The following is a 10,950-nucleotide window of genomic DNA, read 5'->3' as shown; positions in this document are numbered from 1 at the left end:
GCATCTCGGGACCGCGAGATTGCTATTACGCCGAGATGGCTACCAGCTTACATTGATTTGGGGGGGGAACATGGCTGGTATTCATCTCGCACCAAGGATGGGTTGGGCCGGTCGCGCAAGCTGTCCTGGCATCCTCGCTCGAGGGCAGAACGGGTCCGTTTTGGCATTCGCCAGGCTTGGGAGATTTGCAGTCTTCGATGGAGGACGGCGGGAGGGAGGGATAGCTTTACTCTAGCTTTTTACTCTTGGACTTTTCATATCACGCATGGATTAGACTCCGAGAAATTGGCGCCTCACTTGTTCCCTTTGCCAACTCAACAATATCACTGACCATACAGGTTGTGATGGGAGGGCAAGCAGTTAGGATTTCCGCCATCTAGTCTAACCTATCAACAGCTCATCTCGTCCAGCATTTCACCCATTCCCTCAAGCATCACATGTACACAAAAGCCTAATTTTTTTTTCTTGGTTTTTGGTTGGACGGAAGTCTTCCTTAACGTACTTTGTATACTTGGCCCTTCTCACTCCTTGTCTTTTCGATAGCGGACATAGACGCACTGGGGGGGAATGGTTACTGAGGGCGGTGATGAGTTGGTGTTTGCCATAGTCAGCAACTAGAAGTAAAAAAAAAAGAAAAGAACTCTTGGGTTGCTGGATGGGAGGGTAGCGGGTTCAAATTGAGGCCAGATGCCTGGAAAGCCCTGTCAAGCTGCAATAAACTGCGGTGAATTGTATATACGATAACTGGACCCTTGATGCTTCGAGAATCAAGTGGCAATGGTGGTGTAAAAAGGGTCGAGTTGTTTTATCATTTTGGGAGCAGGGGCGAGCAGCAAGGGGATGTTGTGTGCAGTCCAGTAGTAAAATTCAGGCGAGGAAAAATCAAACCCTAATTGTTGTATCCGGTAAATGGTACTGCCGTCCATGCTTCAGTTTTACTGATTCCCCTTTGTGCATAAACTGCTAGATAGGCTCTCTCGTCTTTCAATCACCACGACGTTCTTTCTTGCAACAGTTGTTACAAGCAAGGAGAGAGTCTATAGGGTCTTGACCATGGCACTAGTGATGTTGTGCGAAAGATGCAAGAGAATAAGTCAATAATGGGAAAGCACAGTTCTTGTTCTGTGGTGCGAGATTGTACAAGTTCTGCTGCGTTTGGTCGACTTTTGGGCAAATATAAAAAGAGTTCATCTTAAATACGCGAGGCAGCAAGGTATGTGTGGTGAGATATGTTTTTTGTGTATTTCCATAGTGCTCTTAATGCACATGGAGGGAAAGAAGCCTATCTTTTTTTTTTTGTATCGTTTTGGTCCGTTATTTGATAAAAAGGAGAGAGAGGTCGTTTTTGTGAAAGATATGAGCACAGGGAAAACAAAAGCCTTCTTGATAAACGAAGAAAAAGAAAAACGCCAGCCACACACTGTTTTATGTGTCTATGCAGACCGTCCGTCCATGTGAAAGTTGAAGAATGGAAAAAATGGGGAAAAGGGGATGATCACTCCTCAAAATGTTGCCGACCTTAGGAACATCAAGTTCAGGTTGGAGAAAGAAACAAAAAGAAAAAAAAAACAAGAAAACACAAGTCCGCCATGAATCCCAGAGATATCTGTGCAGCGGGGTATCAAAAGATTGCAAATGAAAGAAAACAGGGTCATTGTCAAAGAAGGAAAAAAAAAGAGAAAAAAAGGTTTGTTCAAGAATGGAAGAGAAGAGAAGAGAGGAGGGTTTCCCCATTGTTTGTGTGTCGTGATGCACGCGGCAATGCTCAGACATCACTTAGACATGTGCCCACTAAGCCTGAGTCCACTTTGAGAAATATGTTAGTTAAACATGATTCATTCAAATGTCTTTGATCAAAAAGCCCTCCCGTTTCTACAGAAAAGATTTAAGCAGCACTCACAGGAGATGTGAACTTGCGCGCACCAGCGCGGCGGACCTTGTTGTTGGAGCGACCAAAGAGCGTCGCCGACTGGCCAGGCGTGCAAGAAGTACCCGGGGCCATGGGGATCGGCGAGGACCAGCTGCCCGAGGCGCAGCGCTGGAAGCTGGTGCCCGCAAGGCAAAAATATGCGCCCTCGTCTGTGCAGGCGCCGGACTGCTGGCCCGAGACGGGAGCAGTGCTGCCGCCGCCGGACGAGGGGAGCGAGCCGGTGGGAGCCGGGGCGCCGCCGGGCTGGGCACCAGTAGGGCCGGTAGGGGCAGTGCCGTTAGCACCCCCAGCCGGGGCGGTCGGAGCGGCGGCACCGGGCTTCGTGGCGGTGATGAAGACGCCACCCGGGAGGGAGCCGGTCGGGTCAGCGCTGGGAGTGGGAGTGGCGCTGGGTTTCTTGTTAGTTATAGGAATAACGGGAGGGATGAAATCGAGGCGAGAAGTCAAGGTAGCCTCGGAAGCCGGGGCAGTAGAGGACGGGATGAGAGAGGTGACGAGGGTAGAGGGAGAGACTAACCTAGCTGAAGAAGGGGCGGGAGTTGGGATTCCAGGGTTGGCCGAAGTAGGGGCCGCGGAAGGGATACCAGGGTTCTCCGACGAAGTGGCCGAAGGGGCTGCTGCACCAGCACCAGATCCCTGACCAGCACCACCATCGCAAGTAGGCTTGGTCGCCGTGCCCTTGTGGATGACATCGGGGCCAGGGTTGGGGTAGTCGACTACCATGTTCTCAGTCTTGCAGCCGTTGCCAATGTTTGAGAGGAAGGGGGCCGGGCGCTGCGCAAAGGCGACGGCGGCACGAGGCTGCATGCCGCGGACACGGTTCTTGGGAGCACCTCCAATGGTGACGACAGCGCAGTTCATGTAAAGCTCCGGGTTGCCGACCTTGTTGTTCCAGGTCCAGGCAAAGACAGCGTCGCCGGCAGGGGCGTCGGAAGGGATGGTGAAGTCGAAGCTGGAACCGCCGCTGATGGGGCACTCTCCGATCCACGACTGGATGACCTTGAAAGTCTTACCCTTGTCGTACGAGAGCGAGGCCTGGCACGAGCCGCCGTTGTGGGCTGCACCGCCCATGATGGTCATGTTTGACTTCTGGCCCGGGGAAAAGGTCGCAGAAGGCTTGCCGGCTGGCGTGCCCAGGTCGGACAGGTATCCCTTGCAAGGGAAGTTGGAGCCCGAAGACGACAGAGGCGAGACCATGTCCGAGTCGACGGTTTTGGCGGCGGGGTTGTACTTGGATCTGAGAGGAGCAGGGAAGCTCATCTCCATGTGGGCGTTAACGACCGACGCGGCCAGCGCGAAGGCCAAAGATGCTGTGCTCATGAGAGAAGGCATCTTTTATTGTTGTTGCCGTTGTGCTGGTTAATCTGATGGCTTGTTGATGAGATGGGGGAGAAAATATGAAAGCAGATAAAAGCTTGATGATGGCTGATCGGAAGGTATGATCGAGTGTGGTTTGTTGACAGGATAAAAAAGAAAAATGCCAAGTTGACGGATGTAACAAGCGACTGTCGTCGGTCCCTTTTTATGTACGGGGCACACACGCGGCTACAATGTGTACAATAGGACAATGGCGGATTGTCCGTGAGTAAAATAGAAGAGAATGTGAATAAAGAGATTGTCCTCGAAGTTACACGTCGGTTGGCGTGTTTGTGTCAGGGTTGAGAACAAAAATGAAAAAGAATATAGTTGACGAGCAAGTGAGCGAGATCTGAAAGGCTCGACTGTCCTTGTGTCTGATGTAAGAGTGGCACCTGGCTTCAAAGCAAACAATGAATTCTTGTCTTTGTTGTTGAATAATCCGAGATGGAGAAGACCGGCTTGTCGTTGTTGTCGTTTGCTATGCACAAAGGCAAAGATTGGGCCAAAGAACAATGACAAGAATAGAAAGAAAGTGGATGAAAAAAAAAGAAAAGAGAAAGAAACCAAAGAAAGGATCACCCGTTGAAACTCGACGACTAATCCGATGTCAAACTGAACTGAGATGAAAGTGAATAGAGATGCTACAATGGACGGACTGGTGTGGGAGAATGAGTGTTATATAACCGCTTTGTTCATGTTTGCTCCATATTGTACAGTACATCATCCCAAGACATGCATGCAGCCCTGTCTTGCCCGTCTAGGAAGTACTGCACATACGGTACAGCACAGTAGGTAGGGCGCAACATCCTTGGAAAAGGCTGGGTTCCTCTTACCCGAGCTGCGGATCATGGTATGTGTGTATGTGTGTTGGTTGTGTGTATGTGTGGAGTGGAGCTTTGCGCCTCTCAGCTGCATTACCTACTACTACAGCCCAGAACAGTAATTACAATACGGCCGGTCTACGCCACTCAGCGTTGTCTTTTGCCATGTTTCCTTTACCGGGACAGGGATTGCAAAAAGGAGAAGGAGATCATTTCTGCGTGGCAGTTTTTTTTTTTTTTTTTTTTTTTTTTTTTTTTTTTTTTTTTTTTTTGGTGGTTGTGGATTGTTCTCGATGGAGACGGACGTGTAAAAAGGGGGCCGAGAGGCGCATCGCATATTCCCAGGGGTTCGCTCGCGGTTAATCATTGATTGGTTACACAGCGCCGTGCTGTCCCTGCAAGGTGTGACTCCTACTGCCGATCGCCGGCAGTCGCTTGGGAAAAAAGAACAACAGGGGCTGAACCCCACTAATTGCGGGGGGCAAGGGAAGCGACAGCGCCAGCTCGGGTCGAATCCGGGCCTTGTTCCTGGCTATTCAGCATGCGACCTTGAAACGAAACCACAGAACAAAAAAGACGCTTGTGTTCCAATTTAATTGTTGATTGTCCGTTCGTGCGTGTGTTTTTTTCCCGTCGTTTTCGGGACAAGAGATGACCATGATCAACATCAGAAGGACATGCAATCAAGCTGCTGTGGTCTATTAGACAATGTGACCAACGGTTTTGCTGTCGGTTGCACTTGTACGTGGACCTTGGGTGTCTCAATGGTAACTGATAACAACATACTACTCAGCGCACACCTCCCCAGACTTGTCGTCTGAACTCGAGCTGAGCTATAATATTACCCTTTTTCTCAGTGCTGTATTGATCTATCTCGGCCGATTTCTGTCAGTCAAAAGTCAGTGCCACAGTGCCAGATACTCCCGTCCGGGCCAAGCTTCACCCCATCTTGATGCGCTGACCATGAACTGCGGTTTCCGCCATGACCGAGTAGTTTCTCCACCGCATAAACATGACCAGGTCGACAAGTCCACGTACAGCTTGCGCCACGGCCACGCGCCTCGTTTGTTTCTCCGCAAAGATCTTGTTTGCGCCTCTTTTACCTCGGGTGTTTCCAGTGAGGCCGCCACACTCCACTGCATAATGATTGACAGCATTGAAGATATCTTAGTCTGGTCCTAGCAGGCCTAGTAATTCAGAGTCAAGCTGCTGCCAGTCGTGCCCGTATTGCGTTGCGTTACGCCCTTGTCGCGTTTTCTTTTTTTTTTTTTTCTTTTTCTTTTCAGCGGAATGGCGCTTGCTGAGAGCCAATGATGTAGTTGAACGTCGACAACGCACAAGACAGACACGCTTGCTCTTGCTTGCGTAATTTATCCTGTCTTGCCAGTTTGGAAATTGTTCAAGATGGTGGCGGGTGACTTTTTCCGAATCTGAAGCAACGCCCAGCGAATACAATGGGCAATGGGGATTGGATGGTTGGCAAAGATGGGCCAATCACGGGCAAGATGTGCCTGGCTTCGTCTGTCTGGTCAAGGATGCCCCCCACCATTGTTCACCCCACCTAGGGGTTAGCCAAGTTGGGTCGGTCGTAGCTCCATTGGCTGCCGTGCCTTGCAGCTGCGACACCACTCGGAGGTTTTTGAGGCTCTCGAGCGACCAAGTTTACCGTCAATCACAATTTTTACGACGCAAAGTACCCACCCAGTTTTGCCCAGTGACCGACTGACTACAGTATACTTCTAGCCTACTGCTACTGCTAGTCTAGACTGACAGAAACTGCAATGGGCAAAACCAACCATTTTGCTTCTCTAATAGATGCAAGACAGACCTACCACACGTGTACCATTGAAAAATGTGTTGTGTTTTATGAAACATTGTCGGTTTGCCAAGAGATGCAGAAGGAATTGACAATCTGTCGAACCACTCTTGCCGCTGTGCATGCATGTGCTGGACAACATCCACTCCTTTGTCTAGAACCAGGGTTTCTTCTTTAGGTGAGGGACTCTAAAACAACCGCTGCCCGCCACGCCATGCCTTTCTTCCGATCACAGATGACCAACGGCTTTTCGACCAAGCTACCGTTGCTGTCGATCATCCGTTCAAGGCCCTTGTCGTCGACGGCACCCGGGTCTACATGCCGATGATCAATTGGTGCTTGTAAGTATCACGCATTCACGGTTCAAATAAGTTAGGCAGGTATTAGTTATGTGGCGTTTACGAACGCCCACTTCAACATCACCTGCCCAGATGGGGCAAGTCTCCGAGAGCACAAATCATGACTGGCGGTGCACATTTTCGTGATCATATTTTCAAAAAAGAATAAGAAAAAAAAAAGAAAAACATCGTAAGCCAAAAGCCGATGGACAGCACGATTGCCGAGATATACCCTCCATCCAGGGTGCGAAAAAGGTAACGTCGCATGAAAACTTATTGCACATTACACACAAAGGAATACACAGGAGCACCAAACCACACAGAGGGACTTTGGGCCCAGTGGCACAAATTTTCATCTGGTCGCTTCGATTCTCCATTGTGCTTGCACGACGACGTCAATCGGTTTCCGAACACCACGAGACATCGGACTGCAAGCCCAATAGAAGGTTTCAATATCATTTTTTCGTCATGAGCATGTGGGCATTGCTGATAATAATAACAGCAGTATGGCTTGTTTTGGTCTGATATGTAATGTTCATCTTGCCTTGCTTTGCGCAGTTGTCGGCGCGACTCGTCCACCTTTTTTTTTTTTTTCTTTCTTCCGTCTTTCCAGCATGGGCAAGGAAAGGGCCTTTGCAGACGGGGATCCCACGATCTTAGCGATGTCGATGCTACTCAGCTACTTATTTTTGTGTTGCTCCCCAAACTACCCTTCGGATGCCTCTGAAGATCTTCCCTAGGGTCTTTGCGGACCAAAATGACTATGCGGTATAAAAAAAGATAGGGGTAACATCCCGGGATCCGTTGAACGGAATAGCGAGGGCCGGAATAAAAGGGGAAGAAGGCGTTGTTGAAAGTGGGTTTTTTTTTTGTGGGTGCGGATAACAATACCCTTGACCATAGAGGAAGAAAAAAAAAAGGGTTGTCCCCGGTTCGGGAGTGCTCCACCAGGGTATGCCTCCTCCATCCGATGTTTGACTGATGCCAATAAACGAACCGTCAAGGAACAATGGCTCAGCTGCTTGCCCTGATAGGAAAGTCGTCTTACGAAGTGCGCTTTGCCACTTACATGCTATTACACCCGTGGACGTTTTCTTCCATCCCTGCGCTCGTTGGCTGCCTCAGAAGGCCACGAATCATCGCAACATCTCGTCCTATGCCTTTCGGCTTGTCATTATACATTCATTATACGAGGAGAATTGCGCTGCGGGCAGCTGCGGGCAGATCCGGGATGCGAGAGCGGCCTAGATAGATACTGTAACAGGACAAAAAAAAAAAAAACACCAAGTGTGAATGCGGGAGACGAATAAAGAAAAATTAATATATATTTATAAACCTATATACATATACATGTATATATTCATAAAGTAATTGACTAGACTGGACAACCAGATATCACCTGATATGAATACATTTGGATGCACCTAATTGTTTCCTGCCGTACTATGGCGGCATCCTCGGGCTGCTTTTCATCAGTTTCCCCCTCATCCCACCTCACAGCTTACTCTGTCCCCTGCTGGCCAGCGCCCTCAGATCTTTCCTCAGTATCTTGCCAGCAGCACTCTTGGGGATGGCGTCCAGGAAGACCACGCCGCCCCTGAGCTGCTTGTGGTTGGCCGCGTTGCGCTTGACAAAGTCCTTGATGGCGTCGGCGTCGATCTTGTTCCGGTCCGCCACCACATAGGCCCTGGGCACCTCGCTGGTCTCGTCGCCCTCGACCGCGGGCACGCCAATGACCGCGGCGTCCAGCACGGCCGGGTGGCTGAGCAGCAGGGCCTCGAGCTCGGCGGGCGCGACCTGCAGGCCCTTGTACTTGATGAGCTCCTTCTTCCTGTCGATGATGTAGACGAGCCCACCGCGGACGTGGGCCACGTCGCCCGTGCGGAACCAGCGGCCACCGTCGTCGTCGGTGACGAAGCTCTCCCCGTCGGCCGCCTCGTTCCTGAAGTAGCCGTTGCAGACGACGGGCCCGCGGAGCAGCACCTCGCCGGCCTGCCCCGGCTCCACGTTGCGGCCGTCGTCGTCCACGATGCGCGCCTCCATGTTGGGCATGAGCGCCGAGACGCTGCCCGTGTCGTCGTCCATGCCGGGCGGCATCAGCGTCGCGCTGCCGCACGTCTCGCTCAGGCCCCACGTCTGGCTGATGAAGACGTTGCCGCCCGTCCCGAGCTTGCGGCTTGCTGCGAGCTGCAGCTCCTTGCCCAGCGGTGCCGCGCCGCTGATGGCCATCTCGAGGCTCGCGAACTGGTCCGTCACGTCCGGGCTATTGGCGATCATCAGGTAGATGGGCGGAGCCGTGAAGAAGATGGTGATCTTGTACTGCTTGTTGTACCCGAGGAACTTGTGCCAGTCGAACCGTGGCATCCAGTACGTCGCCCCGCCCACGTAGAAGGGGTTGATGAGGTAGCCCTGGATCCCGGCGATGTGCGCCATCGGCAGGTGCGCCAGGGTGCGATAATCCCAACTAGGCTGCGGTCCGCCCCACGACTGCCTGATCAAGTCTCCTGGTATGACGGTTTGGGCCACAAGGTTCCGGTGCGAGAGCTTGACGCCTGTAGTTTTGTCAGCGGCAAATCCCTCCCTAGCACAAGCTGCCGAGCCCCTGTTTTTTTTGGTGTTCTGTATTTCAGTTGCCTGCTTACCCTTTGGAAGACCCGTAGTTCCTGAGCTGTATATCATGATGACGAAACTATCCTCCAGCTTCTTTCGGTCCGTGATGGTCTGCCAGGGAAGCAAGTCGCTCTCATCGATAAGGCTCCGCCCCAGCGAGCCGTCGGCCTGGACAACCTTTAGCGTCCACTCTCTGCCCTCACCCATGACCAACAACCTGCCCCCGCCACCCCGGCCCCAGCCTGCTTCCTCGGCCGCCTTGACGGCGACGTCCTTCAGGCCCTCCACACAGCAGAAGATCTTGCTCTCGCTGCTCAGGAGCTGCCTGGCCAGCTCACTAGGCGTTGACGCAGTCGAGGCGGCCGAAAGAACTCCTCCAGCGCCGATGATGCCATAGCAGAGCACTGGCAGGAGGTAGTGCCCCGTTGAGACGACCGAGACTATGTCCCGCCCTGGACCGTCGGCGCCAATGTTGAAGTGGCGCCGGAGGGCGGCCGACGTCGCGTGCGTGAGGGTCCTGGCACGTGAGACGTTCAACTGCAGAGACGGGTCATCTGCTGAGATGTGGATGACGGTCTGCGGAGTTGCTGCTGTATGTTTTGAGTCTGGAGGAAGGGTGCGTTAGTTAAATAGTGCAAACGAGAGGCCCTGCACTTTATGTTTTCTGGTGTCAAGGCCTATTTACGGTGTCCTTCATAGCGTTGTACGTTTGGAGTCGAGGCTGGGAGCCAGGCCTGGACTCCTTACACTGTTTACCAAGGGAGAAACTTTGAGGGGTTACCAACCGAACAAAAGTGACAAAATATCTAGATCAGGCACAGGGAATGTTTTGGCGGCCTTGTAAATAACACCTGTAGGCGTGTTCTCAACCACGGTGGTCATCCTGACGGCCGAAAGAGTATATTTCCAGAGATGTAGACACGGCCTTCAGCTGTAAAATATGTATTCAAGTAGGGGACACATGTAAGGCGGGAAAGAATATCAAACTTTATACTCTAGCCTGCAAATCAATGTGGCGCGAAAGGCATCGATCGGCATATCTACATCCTCATTCGCCCGAGCATAAAGAAGACACGCAAGGCCTGAATAGGCACCATCCTGGGTTCCGATGAATCAGCCTCATAATCCTTCGATCGTTACAGTTTCTTCCCCGCACCGAAAAGAACGGGACGCCTCGGCACAAGAAACGAAACCCAGAAGTTTTTGTGCGACCCAAAAGGAGTTGCTCACCTTACCTAGATAGGTAGTTGTCTCAAATTTCCGGGCTCCGGCTGATATACTCTTCCTGATGAGCCGTAAAGAAAACAAAAAAAAAAAAAAAGAAAAAAAAAAAAAAACAGTAAGTGTGAAGTAGTTGTATTTTGCATGCGTAGGGGGCCGCCAAGAGCAAATAAGGCTGACATCTTTTCAGCTGTTGATAGGTTCACCGCTTGGGACACGTCTTGGCAATCTTGAGATGACTAGGTAGTCGACTGTAGCGTGGTAGGTCAAATATCGAGGCGGCGTTGGTGACGGGGATCGACCATCTCTTGGCCAAATACCATACATGCGGGACCCGAGCCACGTTCAGCTGGGATATTTATTGGGACAATCCCATCAACTTGAAAGTTGAATTATTTTTGGTCCTAAGGCAGTTAATTACCGATGGGCTGCTTCTCGCCAGTTCTTTCATGCGACTGGCACACGTCTTTGCTAATTTCGGACCCATTTCATCGGCTCGCTCGATGAGATGGCAAGACGTATTTAGTGTCATCTGTTTTCCTACGCCGATCATGCCCAATATGGACAAAAGAAAGGTCACCCGGTTCCGCTGGTATACAGTTAAATGCACTCGCAAGTTGCGTACATGGAAGAGTTGGTACCAAAACTTAGTAGCCGCCATCGGTAGCTTCAACAGCTTTAGGTTTTCTTCATACACGATTCGGGTACTTTTGTCTTGGCCCATTGGAAACCGACCGGGGCCGGAGCTGTAAATACACATTACAATTTTCGAGCCAAAAGACTGAAATATCACATCTGGAAGAACAAGATGTGGCTCCTTTGCTTCGAGAAAAGAAACAATTGACGTCAAAGTGG

The 10,950-nt window shown here is 51.2% G+C and overlaps 3 protein-coding genes across 3 annotated transcripts; all 3 read right to left on the bottom strand.

Annotated features, from left to right (window-relative positions):
* Positions 1–1,885: 1,885 nt before the first annotated feature.
* Positions 1,886–3,262, bottom strand: PpBr36_07495 (uncharacterized protein; the record flags this gene model as incomplete). The annotated part of the gene is made up of 1 exon (XM_029894632.1): positions 1,886–3,262. One exon carries the CDS (start codon positions 3,260–3,262, stop codon positions 1,886–1,888), a length of 1,377 nt encoding a protein of 458 aa, XP_029748866.1.
* Positions 3,263–5,604: 2,342 nt separating this feature from the next.
* On the bottom strand, positions 5,605–5,769 carry PpBr36_07494 (uncharacterized protein; the record flags this gene model as incomplete). The annotated part of the gene is made up of 1 exon (XM_029894631.1): positions 5,605–5,769. A coding segment is annotated over one exon (165 nt), but the record flags the coding sequence as incomplete, so codon positions are not given.
* Positions 5,770–7,758: 1,989 nt separating this feature from the next.
* Positions 7,759–9,756, bottom strand: PpBr36_07493 (uncharacterized protein; the record flags this gene model as incomplete). Its single annotated transcript, XM_029894630.1, has 3 exons — positions 7,759–8,816; positions 8,907–9,479; positions 9,660–9,756. 3 exons carry the CDS (start codon positions 9,754–9,756, stop codon positions 7,759–7,761), a joined length of 1,728 nt encoding a protein of 575 aa, XP_029748864.1.
* Positions 9,757–10,950: the final 1,194 nt, after the last annotated feature.

This window comes from Pyricularia pennisetigena, chromosome 1 (genome assembly GCF_004337985.1).
Source record: "Pyricularia pennisetigena strain Br36 chromosome 1, whole genome shotgun sequence".
Lineage (NCBI taxonomy): Eukaryota > Fungi > Ascomycota > Sordariomycetes > Magnaporthales > Pyriculariaceae > Pyricularia > Pyricularia pennisetigena.
This window is presented reverse-complemented; position numbering and strand designations above follow the sequence as displayed.